Source organism: Amphiprion ocellaris, chromosome 18 (genome assembly GCF_022539595.1).
Source record: "Amphiprion ocellaris isolate individual 3 ecotype Okinawa chromosome 18, ASM2253959v1, whole genome shotgun sequence".
Classification (NCBI taxonomy): domain Eukaryota; kingdom Metazoa; phylum Chordata; class Actinopteri; family Pomacentridae; genus Amphiprion; species Amphiprion ocellaris.
Genome location: NC_072783.1, coordinates 14913249 through 14929167, shown reverse-complemented (window position 1 = coordinate 14929167; position 15919 = coordinate 14913249). Strand labels below are relative to the sequence as shown.

General features: G+C 39.9%; 1 protein-coding gene across 1 annotated transcript in view; it reads right to left on the bottom strand.

Annotated features, from left to right (window-relative positions):
- dnah9 (dynein, axonemal, heavy chain 9) overlaps positions 1–15919 on the bottom strand; it is a 248565-nt gene that overhangs the window by 227287 nt on the left and 5359 nt on the right. The window contains exons 4-11 of the mRNA XM_023276189.3: positions 13841–13971; positions 13470–13681; positions 9621–9854; positions 9294–9461; positions 8736–8852; positions 8495–8645; positions 3206–3320; positions 2929–2997 (exon numbers count right to left, since the gene is read on the bottom strand). Of these exons, the coding sequence (XP_023131957.2) occupies positions 2929–2997; positions 3206–3320; positions 8495–8645; positions 8736–8852; positions 9294–9461; positions 9621–9854; positions 13470–13681; positions 13841–13971 (1197 nt within the window). The remainder of the gene's footprint in view (positions 1–2928; positions 2998–3205; positions 3321–8494; positions 8646–8735; positions 8853–9293; positions 9462–9620; positions 9855–13469; positions 13682–13840; positions 13972–15919) is intronic.

The following is a 15919-nucleotide window of genomic DNA, read 5'->3' as shown; positions in this document are numbered from 1 at the left end:
CAGCTTCAGGGCAGCCCAATAGTACCCATTTCCAAACAGTCCAAAGTCACATGTATAAACGACTGTAGACCTGTGGTACTCACTTTCATACCTGCTAAATGCCTGGAGAGACTGGTCATCAAACACATTAGAAGAGCAGTACCATCGACACTGGACCCTACCAATTTGCATACAGGGAGAACAGGTCGACTGAGGTCGCCATCGCTAGTGCGCTCCATACACTGCTGGAAGATCTAGAGCATAAAAACACCTACGCGGGGCTGCTCTTCGTCGACTACAGCTCTGCCTTCAATACAATCAGGCAATTTGGCTTTGAACAAGGAAATTATTGTTGATTTCCGCAGGAACGCACAACAAAACCACTCTCCACTGTCCATTGGCAGTGAGGTGGTGGAGAGAGTGACAAATTTTAAATACCTGGGAGTAGTCATATCGGAGGACCTGTCCTGGAGCATTAACACCTCCTCAGTTGTGGGTAAAGCACAGCAATGACTGTACTACTTACAGAAGCTGAATAGTGCCCAAATCCCAAAGCAGCTGATGGTCAACTTCTACAACTGTGCCATCAGCAGTGTTTTAACATAAGGATTCTTAGTGTGGTTTTCAAGTTGCACTAAGGCAGATCAGCAGGCACTCCAGTGGGTGGTAAAAACAGCGGGAAAGATCATTGGGATTACTCTCCCGGAGATCAGTACCATCTACACCACCCGCTGTCTGAGGAGAGTGCACAACATCATGCGTGATCAACACCACCGGGTGTATCATCTGTTCTACTTGTTGCTTTCAGGTAGAAGGTACAGGTCCATAAGAGCCCGAACCACAAGACCAGCCCACAGCCTGTATCCTCAGGCAATGAGGAAGCTAAACTGTTACCCCACTCCTCTCTCTGCCCCATCCAGAAACACTCACCATACCCCACTGTTACAATAGCTGTGAACTGGACTTTGCATTGTTGCATTAATCAAACATCACTCAAATAATTGACTGTACGTTCCCTCTTTGTTTTGCAGTACTACTGTTACTGTTACTACTTATTACATTTGTGCCTGCATTGAATAATCAAATAGTATATTATTGTGTGTTAATCTTACACAGTGGGTGATTATGGGACTCGGAGAAGGGTCTTGCACCATTTTTGCACTTTTTTATATCATTGCTATGCAGTGTATGAAATGCTCTGAACGAAATTTCGTTGTTTATTGACAATGACAATTAAAGATTGAATTGAATTGAATTTTGACCAAAAAGCTACAATAAACTAAATATGTACAGTCCTCAGAAATAACAACACATAATTCCCATTTTTCAGAAATGACAGACAAATCTAAATACAGAACTCAGACACCAGGCTTTTAACCAGAATCAGGAGGCATGATCACATCACTCCTGCTTTAATACTGGTCTCTTTGTTTTAGGACAGATTTTGAGATTTTACTGATTACTTTAAAGGGCCTGAGCTATTTTTCAGCAATACCTCTGACCTCTTAGTACCATATGCACCAGTTTGCACTCTGAGATCCTCGGGCGGAGGTCTTTTATCTGTTCCAGTGGCCAGGCTGAAAACTACAGGGGACAGAGCATGCAGTTGGTACAATCTGCCTGAAAAAATCAGGTCAGCGGAGTCAGTGGCCTCTTTTAAGTCCTTTTTTAATACAAAAGTAAGCGTTTCTTGGTTTTACTAGGGTTTAACTGAACCATCTTCTTTTTTTTTTTGCTTTTAACCTTTTACCGTACATACAGGGCTAACCATTGCTAGTAAATCAAATGGCAACATCTGAAAAACCCAACAGGCTGTTTAAAAACAATTACTGTTCTGAAGTGTGAGGAACCTGACCGTATTGGAAAGGAAAGTGGTAGGATGGAGGCCGTCAGAGTTTAAAAAGAGGTGCTCACATAAAACAGGAAAAAAAGTGTATTAACAACTAAACAGTTAACTTTGCTTGAAATAACAAAACTCAACTGAATAGAGGTCTAAAGGCGCTGAAAGCCAACACAGGTGTCTTCAGTTATTCGGGCTGAGTGGATCTCACTTACACACACCTGGAACTACTGAAATTGCTCCCCATCGACTATATAGTACATTATACACTCATTTGCAAGTTTATTGCATATGAATCCAGTCTAATATAGCAATCCTGAAGAATCAAATGTTCCATGTACACTGAAACTGTTTAAGAGTTGTAGATTCAACTGTATGTAATTTCAAAGAATGTTTGTGTTGCTGTTAAATTGTATCACATTACAGAGATTTTTTTTGTTAGGGAGTGAACAAAATAATAAACACATTTAACTTCAACAATCAGCTGCATGAGTTTAAACTGGATGGCAAAAAGAGGCAAGAGGCATTCACAGTGTGTGACTCTTGTCATCCTTGTGTGATTTTCTTCAAAAGTCTAGCAATAGAAAATCTTTCTTTGACTCTCATGACACTCAGCTTGAATCCATACAAACAACATTTCCTTCACAATGGGATACTTTATCTTGTGGGGTTCTGATGTGGTCTAGAAGGCCATTTCTCACTTGGCATCAGTGAGCACCCAGAGCATATGGGATTATGGGAGTCCTGTGAAATAATCTGCAGAGCTGCACCACAGTAATGAGAACATAAATCATGCCCAGAGCTGCATGTCTACATGCTATTCCACAAGGGGCTGCTTCATAAAAGTTATACCCTCAACTAACAAAATCAGAATGTTCAGTTTAAAAATAGCGCTGGCGTGAAATTACAGGGAAAAAAACCTGTAAAAGACAGAGCTTATAACTGATTCAAGTTGTTGGCTCTCTTATATTTACAGTTCAATAAAGTGCTGTCATTTTCCATCACTGTCTATTCTGTTTAATCTTCCTTTCTGTTCTTTTATTCAGTAATACATACAGCTAAGCATGATGACATACAGTGTAATACACTGAGATACCATCTGCACACACCTGTCCAAGAGTTGCATCATCTCCTCATACTTCTGGATGACCCTGGTTCCTTCTGCAGACTCCAGACACCTGCAGAAAAGATGAAATTTTACGACCCATGCAAAGATTATATTCAATATCTGTCCACTGGCTGATATTCCAAAGCATACTTTTTATGAGGCCTTTAAAACAGCTCACAGAGTGATTAATTCACACTGAGACCACTGGAAATGCATGACCACATCAAATTTTATGTATTATTGCTTATTCTTTGTTGGAGGCAAAAGAGGAGACTCACGGGCAGGAGAAATGCCTGAATTTGGAGAAAGGTGTCTGGATGCGCTGCTGTAGCTCCTGAGCCCATCTCAGCCCCCCAGCTACTGCTGGCATATTCTTATTCACTGGAGCCGAGCCTGAGGAGGCCAAATATCATTGCACAGAACTATACAGACAGGCACACAAATGTCTAATCAGCCAATCAAATCTCAGCAACGTAATACACTGAGGCATGTAGACATGGTCAAGATGACTTGCTGAAATTCAAACTGAGCTTCAGAATGGGGAAGAAAGGTAATTTAGGTGACTTTGAACGTGGTAGAACTATTTCAGAAACTGCTGATCTACTGGGATTTTCACACATCCATCTCTAGTGTTTACATAGAACAGTACGAAAAAGAGAAAATATCGAGTCAGAAGTAATTTTCTGGGCAAAAAATGCCTTGTTGATGCCGGAGGTCAGAAGAGATGATAGAAAGGTAACAGTAACTCAAATAATCACTAGTTACAACCAGGATAAACTAATGTGAGATTAAATAATTTAGTCACTGAAAGATTAAAATATTCTTCTGTCATATCCAGTTTCATTATCAGAAGATTTTTGTTGTTTTTGTTGCTTCAGTGTCACAGCAGAATATCTGTAGGCGTGGCATTATTGTGTTCATGGATGTGTCCCATACTGATATAAACTGATCAGGCATAACATTATGAGCACCTGCCTAATATTGTGTTGGTCCCCTTTATGCTGCTAAAACTCCTCTGACCCAGTGGGGCATGGACACAGGACCTCTGGGAATGACCTGTGTCATTGGAATGGTGGCAGTAAATTCTGTGGGTCCTGTGGGTTGCAGGGTGGGACCTACCTAGGTCAGGCTTATCCTGGCACATCCCACGGATGCTCAATAAGATTTGGATCTGGGGAGTGTGAAAACCAGGTGAACACCTTAGCTCTGTCATGTTCCCTGGGTCACTCCTAAGCAGTTTTTGCAGTGTGTCGGGGTGCATTGTCCTGCTAAGGGTGGCAACTGGCATCGAGGACTGCTGTTGCCATGGGAGATGGGGAGGTGGAGGGAGGGCTGCTTGACCTGCAATATTTAGGTCCTGGGCATATGTCAGACATCCACATAAATGTCTGGACTCACGGTTTCCCAGCAGAACATTGCATCATAACAAGATGATCAATGTTATTCACTGCACCTGTCAGTGGTCATAATGTTGTGGCTGATTGATACAACAGCTAAATAGATTGTTTCATGTATTAGGCAGGGACAGACGGACAGAGCCACAGAAAAAATGAGAAAAGCACTCAGAGCGCAGTAATCCGCCAAGGCTGCTCAGTCGTTGTATGATATGAAGTCTATTAAAATTCATAACAGGATGAGCCATCCCACTCTGGTGGGAGCAACAAAACTAGCAACTAGATGTCAATTAAGTCAATTTTGTAGACACCCACGCAGTGCTCTAAAGAGGTCTCATTTGCGGAGGCAACACAAGTGAAAACAACTTTGTGGGTGGACTATGGGTGCGTGGGGTTTTTGAGGGTTTTGAAGTCAGCAAAATTCCAATCTCGTTCTTTTTAATTAACAAGTTTTGAAATCAAGACCATTCTAAGTTTAATTCCTGTAACAACTTTCACAGCGTCCTTGAGGCATTCTAATGGATCTCACTGTTCAGTGATCTCAAACGTTTTACCATCACAAGTACTTTTTGGGCCATTTTTTGACAGAAAACTGAGAGAAAAGAGGTCTCCTTCTCTCTGAAACTTAAAGGGCTGCTTCATTTAAACTACAAAAACAAACATATCCAGCCAAAACTTATGCATCCAGCAAAATATGACAGAGGTAAAAGGAGTCTGGTTTGCAGTTAAAAAAATAGCATTCATAACATTTTCACAGCACAGACCACACTTGTAAACTGTTTATTTTGGAACTACTTGGAGGGCACAGTGTAAATAAAATGCTAGGCTGTGAATATAGTGCATTTCATAATAAACATAGGGGGACTTTGAACACTGCCCTTAACAGTTGACATGTCTAATGTGTTCAAAGTAACAAGGGTATTTTTTGCTTCTTTTAACAGGAATAAATCCTCGCAGTGTGTGAAACACATGACATCTTGGACTTTCTGAAAACCTCAAAACAACATTTTAACATTTTTTATTTTCTATTGATCTACACAATAAGGTTGATCTTTCTGTTGCTTTCTAAATTTTAATGTTTTTTTTAAAGTACCACAGCAGAACAAGAAGTGCTTACTCCTCCACCAAGGCAAATGACCTATATCACAATTTTAAAGAAAGAGGGCTGGATCTGCACTAAAATTGAATGGATTCTTCCCTTGCCAATGTTCCGCCTGACCTGCAAGGTTTAACAAACACACAAACAGTTCCGCTCTGCCTTGACAAACAAAATATATCGTAATCAAAGCCTTAACAGCATTTGAAGGCCATGTATTGTATTTAAGCACAAAATGTAATTTAAATGGTATCCACCGTGGCACATTAATTCACAAGTTCAAGCACAATTTCAATAAAATTGATGCTGTTCACCAAATGCATTGTGAGTTTTCTGTAATATCAGTGTGGAAACAAAGCATACTCTTGGTTACAACACCATAAAGTAAAAGGGCAGTGAGGAAAATGCCAACAGTAAATGGGCAGCTAATGAAAATCATGCCGGTGTCTTAGCTGCCTGCCTGAATAAAATATGCCATAGCAACTGGGTCATCGTCCATTGTATTGTGGGCTACTACTCTGAGGTCTTAATTTCAAAATTTGGTTGTTGCCATCTTATTTTTTTTTAAATGACGTAATAAGTGAGGGGTGATTTAACTGAGAATGTGAGGACCTTAAATACGACAACACGGTAGCGATCTGGCTATCAAGAAGTAGCCCTTCCTAAAACATATCCTGCTTTATCACCGATTTTACTCTGAATTTACAAAATGAACATCATGCTGTATTTAAAAAGTTTGGAAATGACTGACTGAGACCATAAACTCACAAGGAAAATATTTACTGAGGTAAGAAATTAAATGAGAAGCATCGTAATTTTCTCAGACTTCTACAAAATCAGACTTCTTTCACCACGAGAGGAGTCACCCCCTGCTGGCAGTGAGAAAGAACATATATTTAAGGCACTTCCATGTGGGCTTCACTTTTCAGAGTCGGAGGCTACGTCTATCTTTTATACAGAGTGTTCCCTCATCTATCGCGGAGGTTACGTTTCGGACCCTCCCGCGACAGACAAAAATCTGCGAAGTAGCGACCATATTGTAACCCTTAAATATTGGTCGACTCACCCGTCTCCAGGGCTGTGACTCAGGCCGGGTGCAATTATTTAGCGTTTTTATGCTCATGTCTTTTGCTGTCTTCCATGCTAAACATCCCCAGCATGACAGGACAGTTTTCTGCAGATTTTATTCACTTCTCAGCACAACAAACACGGACTGCGCTCTTACCGGCTCTCCCGCTGTACCACAAACGGAGTTATGTGACGATCAGCTACGTTTGTCTGTGAATCTGTCTGTCCTGTGCAACAGTACTCAAAAAAAGACCAATGGATTTGGATGAAATTTTCAGGGAAGGTCAGAAATAACACAAGGACCAAGTGATTAGATTTTGGCAGTGATGCAGCTTATAGTCTGGATCCACGGATTTGTTAAGGATTTCCCATTGCATGATATAGCGGCCGGCATGGCGTCACTGTAACCATGACAAGTGAACGCTGCATCGGCTCCCTGCTGACGATCATATGATCCTACTACAAATCCACTGGTGCCGACTTATCAGAATTGATACAAGGAACAACTGATTGATTAAATTGTGGAGGTGTTTCTGAGTCCCATCAATTCCCGCCGCCCGCTACATGTTTAGGTCAGGCAATTCACGCACACATGCATAACACACCTGTGTCCAGCCGCAAGGTCAGAGAATGAACAGTCTTGGCGGAGTACTGCGCTCTCTGAGTGCTTTTCTTGTTGATATATGTTAAGGCTTTATAAATCCTCCCCACACACTATACTATATACTATACTCAGGAGACAGAGGAGACTGATGCTGTGGTCGCTGAGCCAATCAGAGCCCAGCACTGGACGCTACGCGATGACAGCACTGGTTACTATGACTGAACTGTTGTGCTTCAATGCACCATGGGACTTCGGGTTGTTGGGGGTTTAAATGTCATTATTGTTGTTTATTTTAGTGTTCCAGTGTTAGTAGTATTTGTGTTTTATTGTGTTTTTGTGGATTAGTCAGTCTAGTTAGTTTGCTTAAGCGTTATGTTGTGAGGACCGTGACTGTGAAGTGTAGTGAGTTTGATGACTTCCTGCTACATTTATATTGTTGTCTGTGTCAAAATAAAAGCATTTGGCAATTATATAGTGTGTAAAAAGCAGGTATACATTTCCCAGTGTTGGTTTTCAATGTGACTTGCCACAATAACCATTACAGAAAAGATATCGGAACTGCAAAATTCCGTGATATAGCGAAACATCCGCAGAACCAAACCCAATCCAAAAATCCACTATACAGTGAGACCGCAAGAAGTGAACTGTGATATAGAGAGGGACCACTGTACAAGCAATATACATGTCATGGGTTGGACACAAAAACGAACAATAGAAGATGTGCAATACTTGTCTCTATGTCAGCAGAGGAATGCCGCAAGGTCTGCAGGGTAACTAAAAGTTTTCTGCTTTCTGACAAGAAATCAGGGGTACACCTGACAGAATAATAGATAAATGAAGATGTTTGTGCATCAGATGCACACATGCACCCTACTAAATCAAACATAGTAGGACAGCATAGGTTCTCATGAGTTTGCAGATTTAGTTTGTATGCCACCTACTGCTGAGTTTGACCCCACGCCTTTTGTGAAAATTTGGATTAAAGCTTGAAATTACTTTTCAACCTTATGGGAACCTGCACAGATACAAGATCTGTCAGCTGAGCCAAGGATGCTTACTTTCTTAAAGTATGATATTGTCTATTAAGTGTAAAAGTCTTCATTTACAAAAGTCCTAAGTCTGTCTGACAGTTGGCACTGAACTAATACACATTAAAAAAAAGTGCTTTATGCATCTCTGCTTGTTTTTTGTTAAGACCCACAACAATCCTTATCCCACAGAACAAAGAAGTGAAGAGGCTTAAACAAAACTCATCAGTCCATGTTCTTGCATAGCTATTTGGATCGAGTGGCTGATGTATACCTATTCTGCTTTGAAAGTACCACCCACACCACCAAGACCTCCAATTGTAACATGGTGTTTCACACATTGTATTATGTAATACAGGCATTGTCATGAGTCTCACCAAGCTCCTTTGTAGCTTGAATGTGTTTGTTGTAGAGGAGTTTACAGCAATCCAGCTCTTTGTCAAACATTGACCAAAGGAAAGGGTATCTGTCCAGAACATCTGCAGCCACTAACGGGTGCTCCAAGAGGCTGCCAAACATATCCAGAACCTGCAGATATCAGATAGGTGAAAGGGCTTTATACTTGTGTGAAAGTGTGTGTGTGTATGTGTGTAAGAAAAAGAGATTACACTCCCAGACCTTGAAGGTGTTCTCTAGTCCGGAGGCATCATCAAAGGCCTGACAGAAGACGGCTCCTAGTCGTCGCTCTGTGTCATCCACCTTCAGATTGAACTCCTTCACATCTTTTTCAAACTCCTGCAGGGCAGAAAGCTCAGTTAGACCGACAGCCAAAACACCACACAGCAGTGCGAGCTAACGCACAGCATATTCCTTTTCACATCTCACTGACTCAAAGCCATTCAACAGGGAACACTGACTGTTTCTCACAAGCAAAGCAAATTGCTTTTCTAGCTATAACTCAGCTGTTTAAGCAGCTGGATGACAGTGAAAAAAGTCTGTTTTGGTGGAAAAACAATTTACTCCTCACACACTGAAGTGGGCACTGCTGCAATGGTGTTTGCCAGACATAGAAATATTCAGGGATAAAAACTGCACTGGACTTTTAGCCTCTCATACTTCATAAAACTTTTGTGAAAATGAGCTGCCCTTAAAGTTCCTCAGCAAAATAGTAGTCTATTTTCCCCGCAGGCAAGTCAGCAAAACTCCCATTCACCCCGTGATCCTAATAATCCGTACCATGTTGTTGACATCCAAGCAGTCATAAGGCTTCTCTGTGAAGAATTTGAAAGTGTCCACAAACTCTTGATGGAGCAGCTGGACCTGGTGGCTTAGGGCTCGCCCTCTGACACCTCCAATCTCTAATTTCTCAAGCTTCAACAGGTTCACAGCTGTTAAAAGGACGTCCTGCAGGGAAACAAATGGGAGACAGTCAACAAGGTAAACTGCTGTATCATTGAAAAGAAAGGTCTGTTTTTTAAAGTAAGCCACATTCTAGTTATCATACAAAGACTGCAGGCATTTTTTTTTAGGAGTTGGCACATTTTGATAAAATTTGATGCTCACCTTTATGGTTTTGACTCTGTTAACAAATCGGTCAAGTCCAGAGAAAACCAAGAATGGATGGAAGTCCCAAGGCCTAACCAAGCTCCCATTTTTCTGGTACTGTCTCAGATTGGCTCTACGGTCCTCATAGGTGCTCCTGAAGAGCTGCAGGACCTCCAGGCTTGTCTGCACCTTCATGAGACACTCAGACACCTCTCCCCTCAGAACCTCCTCTGGAACTAGGTACATCCGGGCCTGGTATTGGAGGGCAGTAGCAAGTCAGTTTGGGATATGTAAGCTTATAATACACGTGCTGCAGTTTTGGTAATATTGTCCACTCAGTGACATGAGTGGTCTATGTTTTTAATATAGAATGTACATGAAAGATGGTCGTACATACTGCAGAAGAGTAAGACATAGGGTGGACACCCGGCAATCACAAGGTAAAAGCATACACTGCTTTATCATCCATTGTACTCTAAATGGGACCATCATTTACAAATTGACCAAGATGGCAACAGCCAAATTCTAAACTCAAGGCATTTATAAAGGAGAGTCCACAAACCAACGGGCGATGTCATTACACACCCCAATTCTGCCAACAGTCTCCACCACTACTCTACTACTACTCTAGTCCTGCTTTAATCTCAGTATGCAGCCAGAAAGAGCTGCTCCTTTATTTCCATGCTTTCTACGCTGTTCATTTAATGGCAAGCTGTGGCAATGATTTCAACCATCGTCAACTTTAAATAGTTGTGGCAAGCACAATCAAACACCAGAGACAGAGAAGGGAACCACTCACTGCCTCAAAGTGCATGTGCTTTCAGGTTCTCCAAAAGAGTCACTGTCCGAATTTTTTTGTGGACGGCTTTGTTTAGCAATACGGCAAATCCCAATTCAAGCCCAGCACCACAAAACAAGTGGAAATGACAAAGGGTCGTTTAATCTGATGTTGAATCTGATGTTTAGCATTTTTACAATTACTAATATTGTTCTTTTTTTTTAGCCAATTATCAACTATCAAAAAACATAAAAACAAAAATGTGCTTCTTTGGCTCTGATGTAGCCACCTCTCTCAGTAGTCCCACCCACAGCATTGTCTGACTGTTTATACATCACATTAAATAGCCTATCAACACTGATGGATAAATGTAGAAGAATATCTCTTTTAATGAAAACATATATAGAACACAAATAAACAAAGGGATCCCAGTGAAGTTTTGTGTTGTAGTTGTAATTATGGTATTTTTTTAAACACCAAGATTTTCTTTTTTAATACAACTGTATATTGGTTCCAAATGTTTATTATCAATGTCCTTCATTTGTAAAATTAGATATCCAGTTTCCTGAAAAAACATATTGGTCAAACCATAGAACTAACATCAGCCATGAGGAAATAATTCCAAGAGTGAGATTAGGAAATAAGTTTGGAACTGGAATCGCTTAGCTTAGCATAGCTTAGCAGCAGCTTAGCTTAGCATAAAAACTAGACTTTCGGGGAAACAGCTAGCCTGGCTCTCTCAAAGCTAAAAAAAAAAAAAAAAAAATTTCCAGTATTAGTAAAGTTCACAGAAATTGCCATTGTGGGCAGGGATGAGTGAGAGGTGTAGCTCTTTGGTGTCTTGCTTCTCTTATAACACTTTTTTTCCCATTACTTTTTATTTTACTAAACATAGTGAATTTTATGTGAGTTCAGTCACATGAAAAAAATAATTCAAGGCCCTCCTTGAGTATCACGTTAGATCCAAGGTGTATCTTGAACTGAGATCAGCATCTTACACTACCAGTAAAAAGTTTGGACACACCTTCTCATTCCATGCTTTTTATTTATTTGTATTATTTTCTACATTGTAGATTAATACTGAAGATTAACACTTTTTGTTTACAACATAATTCCATATGTGTTCTTTTATAGTTTTGATGTCTTCAGTGTTAATCTACAAAGTTTAAAATAATGAAATAAAAAACAGTGCATGAGAAAGTTTTGACTGGTAGTGTAGGTAATCAGGTTCTCGTAGTTTTACAAAACAAATCCAAGGATTTGACAACATGTTTGGATTTTCTTATGATTTGACTAAGCTGTATGAAACAGAGGACACTGATCTCCAAAGGAACCATAGTAGACTTATGTGTTCAAAGGTTTGGGGTCACCCAGGCAATCTCATGTTTACCATGAAAACTCACACTTTTGTTCATGTGTTAACATAATTGCACAAGGGTTTTCTAATCATCAATAGCCTTTCAACATGATTAGCTAGTAATGTACCATTAGAGCACAGGAGTGATGCTTGCTGGAAATGGGCCTCTGTACCCCTCTGTAGAAATTCCATTAAAAATCAGCTAGAATAGTCATTTATCACATTAACAATGTCTAGACTGGATTTCTGATTAATTTAATGTAATCTTCATTGAAAAAAACTGCTTTTCTTTCAAAAATAAGTACATGTCTAAGTGACCCCAAACTTTTGAATGGTAGTGTATAAATATCAGGACATAAACACAGAGGATGATCAGAGATAAAATTCCAACGAACAGTACAACACTTCAAACCCTTTAACTACCCATGGGCATTGGACAGAAATGTCCCAACTATGAAGTTGTGCTCAGAATTCGTCTGACTATGGTGTCAGCAGAGAGCAGCTTTTAAAAATTGAAACAAATTGTCAGTTATTTGAGTACATCAGAGTCTCAGGGCAGACTGTGGAGCTGAATCCTCTGTTTAAATGGGTGTTGCATCTAAGACGAGGTATATAGATCTAGCTGCTAAGGTTGGTGCAAAGAAAGCAGGAAAAGTGAATTTCATGAAATCCATGCTGTATCAATCCTCGTGTCCATTCTATGATGGGGTATAAGTGATATTCTAGTCAAATAATTTGGGGGTGGCAAGTAATATTTCAAGACAAAAGAGAATTTTGCAGTTAAAAGTCATAAATTTACAAGAATAAAAACTTACATATGGATAAGTTTACAAGAATTATTTTTAAGTTAGTTTAAATTGCAAGATTTAATCCGCCTCTTCGCACCACAGAGGCCACCAGAAATGCTGAACGCACACGTTAGTGAAGAGAAGCAACAGAGCTTGTGTCAATATGGTGATTCTGGACTAAAATCACAAGTATTTACCTACGCCTAAATCTGACTTCAAAATACAATTTGATTAGGTCACCCACTGCAGGCATAACACACGGTGTGATGTTCAAACCATGCAAAGTGAAGCAAAAACAATATTTTCACTATTACTATTTTTACAAATTTGTGAGTTACAATCTCAAGGTATATCAGGGTTTTGTCTTGTGAATTTAATTTCCAAAATTCTGTGTTCTTGGTGTTTTCTCGGCATATAACTCATTTATTCTCAACTGTTTTTTGGCTGTTTTTGTGATGCACTGCCGTTATTATCTGACTCTGTGTTGTTTAGTAGCTGCATGGGCAAAAGAAAATTAAACTGCTATGCGTAGTCTGCCATGTGCACTGTGTGTACTTAAATGCCATGCGATATGTACACAATCCAAAGAGAGTGGAAGGAACTTTGGGGAGCCCCAGGCTGCCCTAGTCAGTTGATCCATCCCTGGTGGCTGACAGGTTTTTCCCTGCGGAAGGTTTTTACAACACTATATTTTTTGCAGTGAAAACAGCGAGTTACTACCAATAAACTCCACATTAAGGAAATGAATAATAGGGAATTTGATAGCATGAACAGTAGAAGCACTCATGGTTGAGCAAACAAAGAAAAGAGTTCCACCCACAGTCAGAAAAACTACAGTTCCAGCCACCCAGATGATCTTTGATAAGTGCAGTTCAAAAACACTGCCGTACACGTACTTAGCAATAAAGTTTGAAAGCGCAAAAAATACAGAAGAAACTGTTGACCTGCTGTATGAGGAGGTTGCAGGTCTCCTGCAGCAGAACGATGAGGCGTGCTGGGGTGTTGTAGTATCTAGAGTTGGCCCACACCAGGCATACTGTGTGCATCAAAGGGCCGATTTGACCCTTTACATCAGGAAACTCTACGTTCTCCATGTCTTCAAACAGACACTGAAGGGGCCTCAGGTAGGTGCAGATATCTTTTGCCTCCTCCAGAGCTGGTAAGTGAAGACGTGATTGTAGTCATTTCAAATTCAAAATATAGTTGAAAAAGTAAATGATGATAAATCATTCTAAATCACATGTAAACCCTACAAAAACACACTGTTTCATTATGTTTTGTCTCTCTTATCAAAAAAAGTAGATGGTGTCATTACCTGCAAGTACATCCTGCTGCATGTTTGTGAACGCAGGGGAGTAGCTGCTCTCCACAGCATCCAACACCATTGCCATTTTAATCACCTTGGAGGATTGTAACTGGGAGTGGATGCACTCCAAATCTGCATATCTACAAGGAGGAAAAAGGTGGAAAACATAAAGATTACTGTCACAGTTGTAGAACACTGTTTAATTAGGTTGCATCAGTTTTTCACAAGTCCATTACTAAGTCTGATGTGTGTTTGTGTGAAGCTCTGCCGAAATTCGATTTTAATTTCAGAACTACCGCATAGTTTCAAACTAGTGACCTACCGAATTAAAATTTGAAGAATGTATGAGCATTAATATTGAACAAATAGGTCACTAAAAGATTCTGCAGTGCTGTTTAATCAATATAAACGGGAAGTCACTGCAACAAGCAAGAGATTTTTGTTATTATCAGGTGATTTTTCCTTGCCAAGAAAACAGCCCTGAAAGAACTTCTACAGGAGCAGTTGTGGTCTGACCATGTACAAAACTTCAGGCTGAGTTTTTGTCATGGAACGCAGTTTATTTAGTATTCTATGGAAGAACTACTTTGTATAGTGCAAATGTATTTAATTTAGTGAAGTGTCTAATCTCCATGTACTCGACTTCAGTTATGACTAAGCTAAAGTATTTTGTGTAAGATATACTTTTTTTGTCACCAGTGGAAAATCTCTCCCCATGGTGGACTCCAGACTGCAATAACATATTAATTAATGGAGTACCTAAGAAATGAAACATAAACCAGCTGCCTAATAACATAAAACCAACAGCATAAACAGTCAAGTGTTAAGTAAGAGGTAAACTCTCTTAGCCAGCCCATTCTGCAGCATAGAATGGCCTTGCTGCACTTAATTATCATTTGTTATAGGAAAATAAAAAGGTCTGGCTAAGCAAAGGATGTGACTTTGGTGTTCCCTCAAAACACCCTGTGACAGAGGAATTATTTTGGTAAACATTTGCATGCAGAGAGCTGAGAAATGACATTAAAATAATTTGACTAAAAGAAAAATAGCATGGCTGCACAATGCAAGTCCTCTGCAAAATTTTTCATTTTCACTTTTGTAGGTTGCTGCCCACAGGTTGTTGGTGTTGCTTTCCACTGTGAAGTCAAATTTGAAAACAGGAACATGTAAATAGCAGAAGGAAAGAAGAAAGCCCCATAAAATGCATCACTGACAGCCTACATCTGGTGAGTCAGACTAATCAAGATGTTACTCTAATTAGCTTTACTTTTATTCTTCAGTTTGAACAGGTCATACAATAGCTTAACGCTAGCTTGTTGTAAGCTGACATTGGTTTTGTTAGGTAGTTAGCTGTGAACACTTTCACATGGCAGTCACTGCAGGTAAACTTTTAGTTACAACTATCTCAAACCACTGCATGAACTAGTATGTGTGTTGCATGTGTCTTTAACTCCTTAAGCACAAGAAAATAATAATAAAAAAATGCTACCTGAAAATCGTCACTAATTCAATCAGTACCAGCTCCGTAACTGTAAGGCATAACCTTGTGCTCCATGTATGAGAGACACTTAGGAGAATTCTGAAGTACAATAAACCACTGTTCATAATTCACAAAGTGCATGTGTGAACACACTTAAGACATTAAGGATTCACAGAAATCCAGCCACTCTGACCACATTTGGAGGGTGAAGAAGGGCACACAGGGTCACATTCTTTTAGTGGTATGTACATGATGGTGTCTCTATTAAAGGCCAACCACTCAACTGACTTCATCTGCATAAACAGAAGTACAAACTGATTCTCGTTCTCAAACGAGGTGCAGGAGTGCATTGTTGCTTCCTTTGAAAAACAATAGTGCATTGGGTCTGTGCAACTAGAGAGGATTTACGTGTTTATTGACACATAGAAAGGCACAGAGCGATCACAATTGCCCTCTCATGACACGTGGATTTGCATTCTAATGCCAGGTGTGAACTGAAGTACTTATGGCTGTCCACTTGAAATCAGATCAACCAAGATGCATATCAATGCCTGGTGTAAACAGTCAAAAGGGATATGTACTTGTCAATTAAAAACTTAGTTTCAAAA